Below are 17,208 nucleotides of genomic sequence, written 5' to 3' on the forward strand. Positions count from 1 at the left end.
CGATCTCAATATGTGATATGAATATCTTAACTAATTCATTATGGAAGTCTATTGGTACCTTATGATCTCCTATTTTGATGATTTTGTTTAAATTTGTGCAAGAATCTCAAAATATCATGTATCTTATGAGAAATTTTACATTTTTGTAGGTCAAGTTATATATAATCTTTCCCAAATTGTTAATTTATAATTTAATACAAGGGAAAACCATGGCCTCTTGCTGGATGGAAATTTTATATTGCATTTTCATTTTTCCGTGGTGCATCAATCTTGGCAAGTGTCCATAATAGATATATTTTGGTATGCATGATTTATTTTTATAAAAGTAGAACACTAAAAAAATGCTAATTTTGTAGTATTTGAAATGACTTAAGGAATCATGAATTCCATTCCAGGGAAATGCATAAGGTGGAAAGAACATGATGACCAAGGGCTTGGAGATTAGATGATTGCGTGTTTCATCCTGATAGAATAATTCTATAACAATGGTCACTAGTCTTTACAAAAGAAAGAACTATTCGTTGTTATATTCTGATAGAATAATCTACAATAGAATGATAGAACTATATGTAATAATATATTCATCTAGAATATTTAGGTGGAATAACATACATGTTTTTGTTTGTTATTAGTGACTATTTCATTGTCATAAAATATTATATAAAGTTTTTATTTTTAAAGAAGGTAATGAAAATTTTAAATTGTATTCAAAAATTTGTTATTAGTTAGTGTTCACATTCTCATAAAATATCATTCTAACAGAAATATGTATCCTGACATTTCTAGAGAATATGATTCTAACAAAATATCATTTTGACAGAAATATGTATCAAGAGTATTAATTATTCCTAAAAATATGAAAATTTTCTTTTTTTAAATTGATCTCAATTGTCTAAAATACTCTTATGGTGAAATTACATGGTATTTTTTTAATTATCTTTAATTTAATAATATGTATTAATCACTTTCTTAAAATTAATAAAATAATTGACCCACAATCATTCCTACATCTACATAATAATTAGTTAGAATATAATAATCTAAGCATATATATATATATATATATATATATATATATATATATATATATATATATATATATATATATATATATTACTTGTTTTGTCTTGTCATATATAATTATTCAAAAACACTTTATAAAGTATAATTATACATGTGTAAAGACCTACAAGTTTGTCTTAAACAATCTAAGTGTAAATATTTTATAAAACTAATTATTCAAACACTTTATAAGAAAATGTGGTGGAGGATAAAAAAAATTCAAATGTTGGCCATTTAAGGATGGTCCAACGTTCCCTTTTTGGAAGTAAAAAATCTCAACATTCTACTTCAAGCAAAAAAGAGATTTGATTCTTAAAGGATCAAAAGTCAAAACAATGACATGATGATATAGTTGGTTGTTAAAAGCATAAAATATAGATGGTTGTTAAGAGCATATACAATTTGAAATTTAGATGAACCATTCTACATTATGGTTTTTGGTTTGAGATTATCTTTCTTATCATATATTTTGTACTTTAATATTTATTTGCTTAGTTGTACTTGTATTACATTTGAATTATGTAAAACATAACAAAAAGATAACTACTTGAGCTGCTGTGACCTGATAAGATATGTACATATGAAAGATATGATAGATAATCTAACACTACTCGCTACTCAGTCCATATGGCTATGAATGTTCGTCTGCAGTGACTCCAGAGCATGAGGCGTAGCCTCATATTCGCAACGGATAATTAATCGATACACAAAAACTGACCCGGAAATCCTCGTTCATAAAGTTCCTTTAAAAAAAACATAACAAAAAGATATCTTTAATATGGGCGATATACTACACCACTCTTCACCAATGATATGTCTTTAGACAAAATGTATTTTCTTGCAGAGCATGAAGAATTTTATTAGGCATACATTCATGTTGAAATGATAGAAAAATTACAATTTTTGCAATTTCACTATGGACTTGTTTTTCATCACACATCAAGTAATATAAAGATAAATGTTAGTGGCTTCGATGGATATATGGAATTGGTTTGGGATTCCAATTAATATCGTGTGTTATTATTATTATTATTATTATTATTATTATTATTATTATTATTATTATTATTATTTTATTTTTTTATTGACATATCGAATATGCCGAATTGGTTTATGTTCTAATTTATGTTGTTATTTTTGATAATCTATCAAATTATATTATAAATATTACTAATTCATATATAGTTTGATATTTTTTTGATTTTTGGTATTGGTTTCATAACATATATTGCAAACTAATGAAAATCATTAATAATTATTGAAATTACATCATAAAACATAGTAGAGAACAAACTGTTATATCCACAAACAATAATAAAAATTACACCATATATAGAACAAGTGCTATAGAACGAATTACTACATCTACAAACGAAATTCTAGCAAGTATATGTTACGATTTTGAAACACAAGCCTTTCCACTGCTATATCTAAAAAGTAAAGTTAATTAATAATCACATTGCACCTCCTAGCATGTGCACTAAGATAAGACAAGACTTACAACACCGACGAGATTTTTTAAGTTCTATTTTGGTTTTTAAGTCTCTAGTGCTATGGTGATAATTATGCAGATGATCCCATGAGAGGAAAATCGTGGTCCCTAAAGATACTCTATAATCTCCATCATGATCTTTAGCATTCTTTTGTAGCCTTAATTAATGATTTTCTAAACTCTTTAAAGTCTTTGATTTCCTCCTCTTTTTTCATTTATTGATTTTTAAGTTGTTTGTTGACCTTCTCTTACACACTAAAAAAAAATAAGAAACAAAGTTAGAACTAGGAGAAAAGATTTAGCAAAATACATAGAAATTCCTTAAAAAGGCCATAAGTAAAAGAATTTAAAAGTGTTTGGATAGGGAAAAAATAGGTTGTTTATTGCTTATTGCTTAATCCCACTGCAATACGCAAATTTAATTGTTTGGATATGAGTATTTAAAAATCAGCTTATTATGGTAGGAATAAGCAAAATAAGCTGATTTTAATAAGGAGGTGAATGCTTATTGCTTATTGCTTATTGGTTATTTTACACATATAAGTTGTTTTGTTTGCCAAACACTTAACATGTTTATTGCTTATTGCTTATTTCCACCGCAATAAACTAATCCAAACACATTTTAAATAAATGTTTATTCCCACCACAATAAGCAAATAAGCTAAAAACTATTTATCCAAACACCCCCTAAAAAAAGTAATTAATTTAACATGTGGTTGTGTACAAAGAAGTAAAACATGTTAGAAAAAAAAAAAAAAAAAAAAAAAAAAAAAAAAAAACTCCCTCAACGTCAACAACGATCAAACTTGGAGTTACATGAACATAATTCGTGATATATGTCTATGTTTACAAAAATCCATTATAATTTGTTGATCATCGGTTTTCGGTGGAAAGAATGTTGGCATGGTGGAAGGGAAAATGTCCGAGTAAGGCTTTTTTTTTTTTTCAATTGAGAAATGCTACTTCGCTAATTCTTTGAGACTATTTTTGTGAAATGGTTAGTTATTTTGCGGTAGAAAGGTTTTGGGTTTAATGGGTTTTAAGTTGATAAATAATAATAATAAAAAAAACACTAAAAAAACACAGTAGATCACTTTTGTTAAAGTCAAATTGGAATATTTGTGGAAAGGATTAAAGGAAGATGTTTTTGCTTTTGCAAGCTTTCAAAAGGTTTGACATTATAATTATTCAAGAGTTTTATTGTTGACTTTGAATGCATCACAAGTTAACATATAATCATATCTCTTTTGATCATGATGCCATATGATTGAGGCCACAAATCTTGGCTCAACTGCCGGAAATAGATAGAGATATTATGAAATAAACATTTAAAATATAGTTTATCTTTTTTATATCATTAATTATCGTTTTTGTATGTCATCGTATCGGTTTATGAACGCTTAACTATATAAGCTATTATAACTTGTATGTTATTGATTTTACAAAACTTCTAGTATATTTGGTTTCCCGTTTAGGCTTTTAACACAAGTTTTGTCATTTTTTCTTAGGGTCGAGATTTAAAATCATGTCTGAGATATTGGTGAAATTAGAAGTAAATTAGATTTTACCGTTCGAAAAAATATATATAATTTATATAGACCAAGTAAAATAGGGCCACACTCTCGTAAGATGTAATATAAAATAAAGTATTTATATCTGACATACATTCAATATGTTTCATTATATTGACATTAGATTTATTTTATTGTTATTATCGTGTAAACCGTAAATTATGTTGTATTATCAGACATGTAAATCCTTCCTAACAAATGAAAATAATTTTAACACATATCACTTTCTTATTAATTTGAACACATGTTATTTTTTAGTATTTTTGAATAATTGTTTTTTCTATTTGTCATTTTCTATTTTTTTTTTATATTTTCTTAATTAACACCTCTTAATAATTGCTTTAATTGAAAATAACCAATAAATTATAATATTAATATTCATATAGTATTAAATATGTTTTATTTTAAATTCAAAATTTAAAATTTAAATAAAATTTTATTTAAACTTTTATATTTAATTTTTTTTATTAAACCCGTATAACAGTCTCACACCTAATACATAAAATAAATGATAAATTGCATCTGCCTTTGATTTTTTTTTTTTTTAAAAACGGCAAACTAACTAATCTAGTCCTAAATAACCACCTATGTTTCCACCGAAACTTGAACCTCTGACCTCTCATATGAGATGGTCACTCCTAGACCATTGGCCCTTTGGTGATAAGTACCTCTCTTTTGTGATAGGTGTGGCTTAAGCACAAATAAGTTTTAGATAATGCAATAGAAAAATGTGGCAAATATTCACAATATTGGCTAAAAATGAATTAGTAAAGCCTACGGGCCTTTACTGTAACTTTATCAAGCCCAAGGGACTTTTTGTCATTAAAAATATTATAAAACACTTCCCTCCATTTCCCCTCTAATATAAATAGATACGAGAAAATCACCTTTTCTCTTTCCTCCATCAAAGGCTTAAGAATGCTGACCATTGGGAATACTTTTTATCTAGGGCCTTCGTTGCCAACGTGGCAGGCCACCATGACTGTGTGCATCGCGGTGGTTGCGGCATTGTGAGATATGGTCACCATCACAATAAAGGACGATCACTTATGTTTCTTAAGGGTGACAATCCTCGATCAAACTCGTAATCCGATACTGATCCAATACGAAAATAAATGGGTTTGGATTGAGATTTTTGACCCGCCAACCCGTTTATTTCATGGGTTGGATTGGGTTTATCTATTTGGGTTCGCGGGTCAATCCGCCAACCTGCTTATATATATATATATATATATATATATATATATATATATATATATATATATATATATATATATATATATAATATTTAATTATTTATTAGTTTTAAATATTTGATTATCGTTTAATCGTTTATCGAATTCTAAAATTGCAAAACTTCTTTGAGTCAAAGTAGCATGCCCTAGCCCCTAAGAATCCCCTAATCAAATAGAAATTCAGTCTTCAATCTCCAAACTCACGACTCCGTGTCTGTCGATTGAGGCATCGAGTCACTAACTATCGCAGTGTCGCATGCACACCACTCGTCTTCTCGTCCTCCGGCTGTCGCACACCATTCGTTGTTGCCACTCTTGTTTATGACTTTAGGTTAAATATTTAAGACTTTATGACTTCATTTTATTTGTAATTTGTAATTTCATTTTAAAATGTGTTGTTTATTAAATGGGTTATAGGGGTTGGGTTCGACCCACTGACCTACGAACCCATATACTTATACGAGTTATATGGGTTGAGTTGGGTTGATGTTTTCAAGCCACTAACCCGTGACCCGCCAACCCACCAACCAATATATTATATGGGTTGGGTTGGGTCAATGTATTCTGACCTACAACCCGCCAACCCGAAGCCAACCTAATTGCTAGGCCTAATGTTTCTTCTATTATTTATTCTACCTTTTTTTTTGTGTGTAAGTGTTTGTGGTGATATGTACACCAAAATTGGTATGGAAGAAAGTAGTAGAGAAGTGGAAGGAAATAAAGCTGAGTAGGAGGTGGACGAAAACAATGGCCATGACTTCAATCAGGGATGAGCGTGAGACAGAACCGATACTGACCCGTACTGTTCCCGATTTCCCGAAAACTGAATTTGGTCGAAAGTCAATCCCGAGTACCGAACTGAATTAACAACAGCGGTACAGGTACCGGGAATGGTACCGATTTTCGGTACTAGTATCGGTACCGGCGGTATCGATTCTCGAATTTCATATATTTAAAGTACCAAGTATCATCCTATATTTTTAAATTCGGTACTGTTCGGTACCGCTTCCGGTACGGTACCGGTATAGGATCGGGATTTGGGACAAACTGTTCATCCCTAACTTCAATGCAAAGTAAAACTACAAAATGGTTTTACCCCTTTTTTTTCTTTAATTATTTCGATATAGGGATCAATAATATTATATATTGTGATAAATATGTAAGGAACATGAACGATAGAAAAAATTTAGACCATAGGATATGGGTTTCAAACGACTCGAATGATGGACGCTAAGGTGTAAACCTCATCACGACATACACATTTTATAAAACCAAAATTGACCTAATATTTCGATTTTTAAAAAAAAATCAAACCCAACCTGTCGGTTTTTATTATGGTTTCGGTTTTTCGGTTTTCGAGTTCCGTTTTGTTCACCCCTACATAAAGACCCATCAAGCAAGCTAAATATTTTTTTCTTTTAATTTTTTCTTCTTATAAAATATCAAAACAAGGTCAAAACCATCTTTTTATAAACATTTAATATCAGAATTCTAACTATGTTAGAGGGTGGGAAGATTGGTGCAAGAGCACCTTAAGAACTAGTGGTGCAAGAAAAAGAACTTGGATTCAACTTGTCCGATTTAGCATACCTAAGGATGTAATTTAGTCTAGTTATTATTATTATGAAAAAAAACAAGGTAACGACCAAGACTGAATTGTAACTAGGGTTATGGACGAACATGTAATTAATAAAGGACCTTAAGCTCAGATTGTGCATAAATCGGGGGTTGTACTTCCATAGAAATTGCATTGCAATCAAACCCTGTCCTAATGAGCTTTGTCCCCGGTCAAATCACTACTAGAAAATTGTAAGGTTACCAATAAGCTATTTTGTCGGTATTTAATTGGAAACATGGCATATCAATACAATTCCGACGAAACCGGTTTGTGGGAAACAAGGTACCGACAACATTCTTAAGAAAATTCTAACAAAATTATGACAAAATATTTCGTAGGAAATTCCCACGAGGCTTCCTGACACAATATTTCTGACAAAATTCGCATAGAGCTTATTTCCAACAGTTCATTTCCGACGTATTAGTTTTTCGAAAGAGTTTACTTTAGTGCATTATTCTATTCGTATTGTGTTGGTAGTAATGCAATTTTTTTTAAAAATCTATAAAATACAAAGATTCCAAAAAAGTTTTTTATAAACTATATAGTAACTAAATAATCAAATACAAATTCATCCAATTTGCACTTTCAACCACAATGATATTATACATATATAAAAACAATTCAATACAATTTCATCCCTAATGGTGGCTATTATGGAATACTTCAACAAATTGATAACTCCTATCCAAATATCAAATACATTACCAAAATGATAGCTACCATCCAATACTTCACCAAAACAATTAGGTATTTGTACTTACTAGCATGTTTAACAAAAAAAATTACAACAAAACTAAAATGGATTTTCAGAGGGTTACCAAATTGTCTCATTAGTTGAGTTAGGGCTGTTTGTTTTTTGTGTGAAGATCCGTGCAACCACTTTTATTTGCGCCGCGCAGACAACGCGTAGACATATGCCCTCGCAGATTGTTTGTTTTTTGGAAGTACGCAGACCAGAAAACGTCTGCGCGAGGTCTTCCTGGCGCAGACATGAGCCACTGTCTTCAAAGGTCTTCAGACCTCATTTTAACCTAAACAAAAAAAAAATGGCTTTCTTTCTTTCTTTCTTTTTTTGTTAAAAATGAATTTTTTATATTTATGACATGAAATTAAGCTTAAAAATTCAATTTATTTTAACAGCCCGCAGACGTTAAAAACAAACAGTCTTCTAATTGCAGACTGCAGACATTTGGTCCACCTCTTTTGCCGCAGATGCTTGCAGATGTGGTCCGCGGACCGCAGACATTTTGACTTCAAAAAAACAAAGAACACCTTAGTTGTTGTTGTTGTTTTTTTTTATTTTTTATTTTTTTTTATTTTTATCAAAATTCTTTTCCATGCCTTTAACCTTAAAACAAACATATATAATTAGCAAACAAAAAATATATATCAACATTTTTTATCCATTATAGCAACATACAAAGTATTCCATAATAACAACATACTTTACTTTTCTACCGATATATAGGTCATTCACTTATTTTTTTTATCGTAACAACAACACACTTTATTTTAATCCAATTATAACAACAAATTATTAATATAGGGACTGTTATTCATAGTAGCAACATACTTCATTTTTCATTCATAATAGCAAATATAATACTTCATGTAAGTTTCTTGGCTTATTTTTGTCGGGATTTTTACCGACAAATTAAAATATGTTCCTCGGGATTTTTTCGTCCCTAAAACAAATTTTCTAGTAGTGAATCCACCATGTCCTTTTATTCTTGATCATATCACAAACTGATGGTTGTAATATATAATTATATATCAAGAGTACGAGTTGTATTAATTGTTATATGTACCTATAAACTAAGAGAGAAGACCGAACCTTTTTCCTCTATCAGTCCTATCTGTACGGATATATTTTAGATGCACAGCTTTGAACAAAGTTCTTGAACCGAGATAACACCATAACCTGCCGGAAGTGTATACGACCTCGACTTTCCATTGTCTAGGCATGTCAAATTTAGTTGGTTGCCTAATTGTATCGACTAAAAAACCATAAAAATATCAAAAGAAATTGGTCTCAGTTAGTCGAATCACAAATAATCGTACTAAACCTAAGAAAAATCTTACATTGCACAGTGGATCACAGCTCCATAGAGGCGTAGGCACACAACTTAGATAATGACACCAAGAACAATAATCGTTTCCATTTACTTTCCGAAAAAGGAACACAAATCCCATTGTAAACCTGCACATGCACGAATCAAATTAACTCAATACCATGTGCATATATAACGCAATGAAACGACTCAAAATGGAAAGTATTTGAGATTTGAACAACACTTACAACACAGATAAAGCTATTACGGAAAGAACAAGGAATATGTGTTGACATGACTTGTATTTCGATTTTGTGTAGTAACCATGAGGAGCGATAGTTTGGTTTATCCGATTGGAATGTGGATGAACCAAAAGGATAAAACCGAGAAAGAATCCTGTGATGAATCCTCCTATATGTGCAAAGTTGTCTACGTGTGGGAGGATTCCAACCATTAGGCCAATAAGGATCATGAGAATGAGCATTGTCGATGTTGCCAACTGCATGGAATATACGTTATTAGCACTAGTCGTGTGTATCGATACATAAATGAAAATGAATACGTATATACGTACTTTGTTGGCATAAATAGTCCAATTCGTAAGTAGTTCAGAAAGCATTGCTCCAAGTAAACCGAATAGTGCTCCAGATGCACCAACGGAAATGTTTTTGCGGAGAAACAAAGATGACAACAAGCTACCACCGAGTCCGGATAGTGTATAAAGTAACCCAATTCTTGCTATGGGAAAACAGTTCGAGGAGTACTATGAAAACATGAAGAAATGGAAACTCTTGGACGTCAAAAGGTAAAAAGTCACGCACCAAAACCAAACTCCTGTTCGAGGCGAATTCCAACCGCAAGGAGATTTAACATATTGGTGAAAATATGGAGGACGCCGGCGTGCAACCACATGGAAGTGACAATACGCCATTGTTGTCCTTCTTGGATCACTTTATTTGCATCCAATGCTCCCATTTTTAATAGCCTAAAATCAAACTCCGACGATAAAGTTATTTAGTTTGATAGATACTCCATTAAGCATTAATTGAAGTTACTGTATTGAATGTATATATTGGAACGTACGTTGCGGAGGAAGGGCCAAGAAGGGGGTTTTCTTGGACATTCTCGAAGGCGAAACGTTGAAGCATTTGTACACCGATACAACTACGGGAATGGAGGGGGCAGTTGTTGATATACATCGAGAGAACGAATAGGGCTACGTTGACGATGAAGATGAAGGGCACTAACCAGGGAAACCATTCCTCGGAAAAATGATAATATAGAGGAGGCGGAGGAATATGGTGGTGGATTAGAGGTGGTGGTTGTGTGTATAAAGGCGGATAGCGGACTGGTGGAGGGATGCTATGCACCTTGATCTCGATCTCCGCAGGTGAATTCTTCGCAGATGAATGGACGTCCATGGCAGTTGCTGGATTCTAAGATCGGGGTGGTGGTTTAATTTTTGTTTGGATGTTGTTGGTAATTTTGATAAGATTAAGGATTTGGTATGTGAGAAATTCGGTATGTGGATATGTCGGGGAGGATGAAAGATGATCGGAGTGTTAAGTTGGAGGGCCATGGTGTGTTACTATTTTCAAGCTTGTATGCTCATAAGCAAAATTAAATATTTACATAAGGCTAGTATACATATGTTAATAAAAAGAGTAAATGACATATTTGTCCCAATTGATTTTCAAAAAGTTCGTCATTTTGTATTTAAAATATCAATTGTTAAATAGTTAAGAATCAATGGATGGATTTTCTCGGACAGATGACGGAAGTGGTGGAAACCCGACAGAAGCAGCTTGCTTTGTCTCTCTTAAAGACTCCTCACTCAATTAAATGCGCCAAGCATCTCAGGTCAATCCACGTCGTCCTTCTCCGAACTGGTCTCCACCACAGCAGTTTCGCCGTCGGGAACTTTGTTAGTTGCTGTGCAAATTTGGGTCTCATGTACTATGCCACCCAACTGTTCGATCAAATGCCTGAACCAAACTCATTCGTCTGGAACACCCTGATCAGAGGATTCCAACAGAACCATGAACCCAAAAAAGCGATGGATCTTTTCGATCGCATGCGGATTGAGCCTGATGGTCCGGATCGTTTTACTTACCCGTTTGTGGTACGGTCTTGTACCGAGTTGATGGAGCATCTTAGAGGGGTATGCATCCATGGATTACTGTTCAAGGTCGGGCTTGAGCTGGATACTTTCATTGGTACAAGTTTGATTGAGTTCTATGGTAGTTTCGGTGATACAAAGGCAGCTCGTCGTGTTTTTGATGAATTGCCAACAAAAGATAAGGTTGCCTGGACTATTATGTTGTCTTCGTGCGTAAATAAAGACACTGACCTAAAGGAGACCCGTAAGCTGTTCGATCAAATGCCTGGTAAGGATCTTGTAGTTTGGAACATCATGATCTTTCAGTACATCAAAGCTGGTGATATCCAAAACGCAAAAGTGCTTTTCAATCTAGCTCCTGTTAAGGATATCTTAATGTACAACACGCTTCTAGGTGGCTATGCCAGACATGGTGAAGTCAACATCATGCTTGACTTTTTCCATAGCATGCCCACGAAAGATTTGGTATCATGGAACTCGGTAATCAGTGGGCTAGTCCGTGACAAGAGAAATAACGAAGCCATAACCCATTTCCACCAAATGCAAAGCGAAAACATACATCCAAATGAAATAACATTAGTAACTCTTCTCTCCGCATGTGCTCAAGTTGGAGCTTTAGATACAGGTAGATGGTTACATTCATATATAGATAGAAACAACAGCAGTTCAAACCTTGTAGTGTCTACATCTTTAGTGGATATGTATTCAAAATGTGGAGATTTGGACAGCGCACGACAAGTGTTCGATAAAATGTCAAACCGAGATGTTGTTGCATGGAACGCCATGATCATGGGCTTCTCCATGAACGGGCAAAGCAAAACAACATTACAATTATTCACCCGTATGAAAAGGGAACAAGTCAAGCCAAACGAAATCACAATTCTTGGTGTTCTTTGTGCGTGTGTACATTCAGGATTGGTGAAAGAAGGTCAAAAGTTGTTTGATAGTATGGATCAAGAACACGGGTTGGAGCCTAGAGTAGAGCATTACGGGTGTATGGTTGATCTTCTTGGGAGATCCGGTTTACTAAACGAAGCGTATAGTTTGATCCAAAGTATGCGAGTCGAGCCACATGTTGGGGTGTGGGGTGCGCTTCTTGGTGCTTGTAAGCTTCATAAGAATGTTGAGTTAGCCGAAACGGCTATGAGTCATTTGAATGAGCTTGAACATGAAGATGGAGGGTATCTTACAATCATGTCTAACATATACGCGAATGTAGGAAGGTGGGATGATGTGTGTAGGGTACGTGAGTTGATGAAAGAAAAGGGGATTGGGAAGCTAAGAGGGTGTAGTTCGATTGAGGTTAATGGGGTGATATATGAGTTTGGGGCTGGGGAGAAGGTTCATGAGAGAGTGGAGGAGATTTATGAGATGATTGATGAGATTAGTGGTGGTTTAGGGGTGGTGGGACATGTTGGGAGGAGGAGTGAGGTGTTTTTTGATGTTGAAGACGAGGAGAAAGATGAGGTTTTAATGTATCATAGTGAGAAAATGGCTGTGGCTTTTGGGCTTATTAGTATGGAGAAAGGGAGTGTTATTAGGGTTGTGAAGAATTTGAGGATTTGTGGGGATTGCCATGATGTGATGAAGGTGATTTCGAAAATGTATGAGAGGGAAATTGTGGTGAGAGATCGGAGTAGGTTTCATCATTTCAAGAATGGTGGTTGTTCTTGTGGAGATTATTGGTAGATTTAATAATTAAAAAAATATATCATTTTTGGAATAACCTTTATGATGCACAACATTGACAATATAATATAACTAAATACATGTTATTGAATTAAGATAATAATCTTTTTAATTATTATATTCTTATAACTAGGATCAAACAAAGGACATAAGAATGAAATCAAGAAGCTCATATTCAGAGCAAATTAATCACTTCAATCCAAATCCAACTACTAAAAAATATTGCACAATCAAGGAAATAAAAAAATTTGATCTTCAAGTTCAATAATGGGAATACAAAAACAAGAGATTACAGTTAGAAGTGTGCCAAGCTGTATACCAGAGTCCACGCCAGCTGAAATGAAGAGTTTATAAAAATTAAAATATCATTATCACCAAATTATTTAATAAAATATAGTATAAAATGGGATGAATAAAATTACCAGAAAGAGAGTAATTGAAGCAAAAAGTCCCTCTTGTAGAAGAGGTCCATGTCCACCAAATTCTTCTTCATCAAGCTTAAGTATGACTCCATAATACCCGTATATGATACCAGAAGAAATCAACAGAAATCTGTAACCAATCCAAAACCATTGGATTTTTTTTTTTTTAAATATGTTTGTGTTGATTTATAATATTTTGATGATGCAATAACTTACGCAAGAATCCAGATACCCCCTACCAAAGGAATGGCACCCCATAGCAACCCGCATACAACAGCTACAATTTGCCGAATCCAGTGAAGTACATCTCCTAATTGGTCCTGAAGTATAAGGACAAAATGGTCATTTACTCAAAATTAATCATCTTCAACTTCAACTAGCAGTTGCAAATACAAATCTGAATGTATACCAAAGTAAACATATATGGTATTCAGTCACATCAGTTCACTTAGGACATTCATTCAGACATAACGTACCACAGTAACAAAAGGATATATTAACCAAGTATCGGATCCATTATTGATTTCTCCCCCAAAAAAATAAAACCAACAGCAATCACTAAATTAGATGACTTTCTAAAAGAATTATGAATCGATTCACTTTTCACCCAACAAAACTCTGGTAATCGAAGGTGAAATACACAAGGGATTCTAGACTAGACTGCTCAATTGAAGATGTGTCAGTTTTACTTTAACTTTGAGATGTTCCGGTGATGGATTGTTCAATTTCATCAGGGTATACATGCAATTCCATTCTACAATGCAAAATATATCGAAAATTTTGTGATATGATAATCGATACCAATAGGAAACATGAAAGAATGTACTGAATTAATAAAAAGAAGAAACAGAAACAGACCTTGTCCCAAGATGCTTCCGGATCAAGCAATTTCGCAAACTTAAATGGAGAAAAGTGGGTGTTCTGATGTTGTTTATGTTGAAGGCTTGCTTTTGCAGACTTCTTGTCTTTCATAGTTGTTCGATTGAGATTAACACAAAGTCAAGAAATAGTAATCCAACTGATGAGAGCAGATTAGGGCTCAGTAACAAGGTAATCGGCAGTGTGGTGGAGTGGTTGGAGTCTTGGAGATATAGAAATATGAATGATTTGTTTGGTCAATGATAATCATCCATAAGTGTTGGTGATCAAATTGGAATTGTGATATCTAGGGTTTGTGATCCAAACTGATTAAATTAATGAAGGAAAGGAATCTTACTGGAATTGAATCGATCTGATAGGATAAGGTCAGGTCTCGTTGGGTTGCCGTGTTTTGAAAAAGTTGATCTTGCAAAATTGCAAATCCGCAACTAACCTTCGGGTGTTTGGCCGGTTTTCGTCTTCGAGGTGATTATTGGACTGATCGCGAGTTCAAATAAATGTTTAAATAAGTTTTTATAAACCCTTTAAAAATTATATTTTAATTAGTTAGGATTTCTAATTTTTCAAAATTTATTTTTATTTAAAAAAATATATGTATAAATTAAAACAAATATTTAAAAAAAAATAACTTATTGACTTAGTGATTTTTTTCACCACAAAAACTAATCCAAATACTTTTAAAAAAAGCTCATCTTCTCATTAGTATAAGTCAATAAGTTATTTAGATTGAGACTGTGTTTGATGTAGTAGTTGAAAAACTAACTGTTAAACTAAAAACTAGTTGATAGCTGAAAAAGTAACTCATAAAAAATAACGTTTGATAAAATTAACTGAAAAACTGGCTGAAATATATAAAATAACATGTAAGAGTATGTGTTTCTGTAACTAATTAAAAGGTGTATTTGGAAAAAGTTTAAAAAACTCCTAAAAATAAGCTAGGTGGGGCGCTCCAAACACGACCTAAAAATCATTTTAAAGTTCAAAAATTAAAATCCCAAACACCAGCTAAAAGAAATTTATAAAAGGGATAATGTCATAAAAAACCTTAGGTTTGGTCGGAAACGTCGGTTTTACCCTCCGACAGATTTATGGTTCGTTTATGCCCAAACTTTTTTTTTTTTGTCGTTTTTACCCTTTTTACCTGTAATAGCAAGTTTTTCAGGTTAAAATGAAATATTATTTGTGAAAAAAACCCATAAGTTTACATATATTTTGCAAAAAAAAAACCCTTAAGATAATAAATCTTAATAATGGTCTCAAATATGTTATTAAGAATTTTCGAATTGGTATTGATAAACACGAAGTGACATCGCTCCCTATAAAGATCGAATGGAATAAAATCATTCTCAGTAAGGTTAATATATTTTGATAGAGAGCCGTCTTGGATTGTTTTCCTACCAAAATAAACTTTTCTATATGTGATATTGACATTCCTTGTTCCTTATTCCCAATTTGTAAAAACAATACAGAAAGATATTCGACATGTCTTCATTAAGTGTTAAGTAACTTCCAAAATTCTTTTCAAGATAAGTCATTAGTGTGATATATGCTTATCTAATCTTATTCTTATTTGTGATTTACTTGATTTTTAGATTCATTGTATATAATCATGGCTTGTAAAGTAGTTTTTGAGGTGATTATAGTCACTTATGTGCTGACATCATTTCCATGCAATTATTTTTTATTAAAGAAAAATAAACATATTTTATATGTTTAAAAGGTTTATATTTCAGAAATAATAATATTATCATGTTTTATATAAAAACAAATATAACTGTATAAGTTATTATTTCTAAAACACACATATAAACCTTTTAAACATATAAAATATAAACATATTTGTCTAAGTTGTTATACAAGTATATTTATATTTATTTTTATAAAAAATATGATACGTTATTATTTCTGAAATATAAATCTTTTAAGCATATAAAATATTTTTTTGGTTCCTTATAAAAACAATTAATTGAATGTAATTAATGTGATATTATTCATATGTTTAACTATTTTAGCATAGTTATTTTTAGCTAACATTACATTTTTTTTTTTAATTTTTTTTTGAAAAGTTGAAGTATTAATTAAGAAATATATTCAAATTTTGATAAAACTATATATATATATATATATATATATATATATATATATATATATATATATATATATATATATATATATATATATATATATAGAGAGAGAGAGAGAGAGAGAGAGAGAGAGGATCAAATGAGAACACCTAAAAGGTTGAGAACGCGAGAACAATTCTGGACCAATCATTTTATAAGGGTATATTAGTAACTTTATATAAATATTAATTAATAATTTCCTAAAGTCTAGGGATAATGATTTTAATTACCTAAAAAAATTTATATTTTGTTTTAGTTAATGAAATATATTTAAATATTTTTTTTATGATTTTTCCCAAAAATAATTTATGACCGTTTCAAAAAAATTAATATTTCTTTTTATTTTAAATCTGAAAAGAAAATCTTAAAAAAAATTATTATTTTCTACTATTTCACATTTTTGTTTTTCAAAAAAAAAATGAATAAAAATCCAATCCCAAAAAATTCAATGCATTTTTCATCAATTGAAAATAAAAATAGTGTAAAAATTATCATTTCTTCATAAAATGAATACCTCTAATCATAAATAAATACACTCATTCACATGAATACACTAATATTCATAAATAAATACAATCATTCATACAAGAATACATAGCAATTCACAAATGAATACACTGTTATTTATAAATTAATACACATTCTATCATATAATGAATACATCTAATCATAAATAAATACACTCATTAACATTAATACACTACTATTAATAAATGAATACAACCATTCACACATAACTACAATGTTATTCATAAATGAATACACGTGCTATTCATAAATAAATACAACCATTCACGCACCCCCCTTCATGATCCGTTTTTTTATTGTCGATCGACTACAGCGACATCAAGAGTGAATCGGTACTGTTGAGTTCATCGTAGCCCAAGGTGGATTGAAGGCTTCCTTCCCGTCACTCCCTTTACTGTCGTTGCCAAATCAGACAAGAA

General features: G+C 31.8%; 2 protein-coding genes and 1 pseudogene across 3 annotated transcripts; 1 reads left to right on the forward strand and 2 right to left on the reverse strand.

Moving 5' to 3' along the window:
• Window positions 1-8,654: 8,654 nt before the first annotated feature.
• Window positions 8,655-10,634, reverse strand: LOC145016029 (RHOMBOID-like protein 2). Its single transcript, XM_078974467.1, has 6 exons — window positions 10,113-10,634; window positions 9,851-10,014; window positions 9,604-9,767; window positions 9,278-9,528; window positions 9,061-9,178; window positions 8,655-8,975 (listed from the first exon to the last, which is right to left on the reverse strand). Exons 1-6 carry the CDS (start codon window positions 10,448-10,450, stop codon window positions 8,850-8,852), a joined length of 1,161 nt encoding a protein of 386 aa, XP_078830593.1. The 5' UTR covers window positions 10,451-10,634; the 3' UTR covers window positions 8,655-8,849.
• Window positions 10,635-10,765: 131 nt separating this feature from the next.
• Window positions 10,766-12,891, forward strand: LOC145015802 (pentatricopeptide repeat-containing protein At2g29760, chloroplastic pseudogene; annotated as a pseudogene).
• A 101-nt stretch (window positions 12,892-12,992) lies between these two features.
• Window positions 12,993-14,620, reverse strand: LOC145015804 (uncharacterized). 2 transcript variants are annotated; one of them, XM_078974281.1, is made up of 5 exons: window positions 14,476-14,620; window positions 14,118-14,277; window positions 13,476-13,579; window positions 13,260-13,389; window positions 12,993-13,171 (listed from the first exon to the last, which is right to left on the reverse strand). In XM_078974281.1, exons 2-5 carry the CDS (start codon window positions 14,229-14,231, stop codon window positions 13,133-13,135), a joined length of 387 nt encoding a protein of 128 aa, XP_078830407.1. In that variant the 5' UTR covers window positions 14,232-14,277; window positions 14,476-14,620; the 3' UTR covers window positions 12,993-13,132. The 2 variants fall into 2 exon arrangements, with proteins under 2 accessions (XP_078830407.1, XP_078830406.1); XM_078974280.1 differs by having other exon boundaries at window positions 14,118-14,620.
• Window positions 14,621-17,208: the final 2,588 nt, after the last annotated feature.

This window comes from Lactuca saligna, chromosome 9, assembly GCF_052625555.1.
Source record: "Lactuca saligna cultivar CGN05327 chromosome 9, ASM5262555v1, whole genome shotgun sequence".
Classification (NCBI taxonomy): Eukaryota; Viridiplantae; Streptophyta; class Magnoliopsida; order Asterales; family Asteraceae; genus Lactuca; species Lactuca saligna.

Excerpts from the sequence above, each read along its gene's own strand:
- LOC145016029 (XM_078974467.1), bottom strand. The coding sequence starts at position 10,450 with ATGGACGTCCATTCATCTGCGAAGAATTCACCTGCGGAGATCGAGATC. Across the intron at positions 10,015-10,112 it reads CTTGGCCCTTCCTCCGCAAC|GCTATTAAAAATGGGAGCAT; the intron begins GTACGTTCCAAT and ends GTTTGATTTTAG. Across the intron at positions 9,179-9,277 it reads GTAATAGCTTTATCTGTGTT|GTTTACAATGGGATTTGTGT; the intron begins GTAAGTGTTGTT and ends GTGCATGTGCAG.
- LOC145015804 (XM_078974281.1), bottom strand. The coding sequence starts at position 14,231 with ATGAAAGACAAGAAGTCTGCAAAAGCAAGCCTTCAACATAAACAACAT. Across the intron at positions 13,390-13,475 it reads GGGGGTATCTGGATTCTTGC|ATTTCTGTTGATTTCTTCTG; the intron begins GTAAGTTATTGC and ends GATTGGTTACAG. Across the intron at positions 13,172-13,259 it reads CTTCAATTACTCTCTTTCTG|CTGGCGTGGACTCTGGTATA; the intron begins GTAATTTTATTC and ends TCTTCATTTCAG.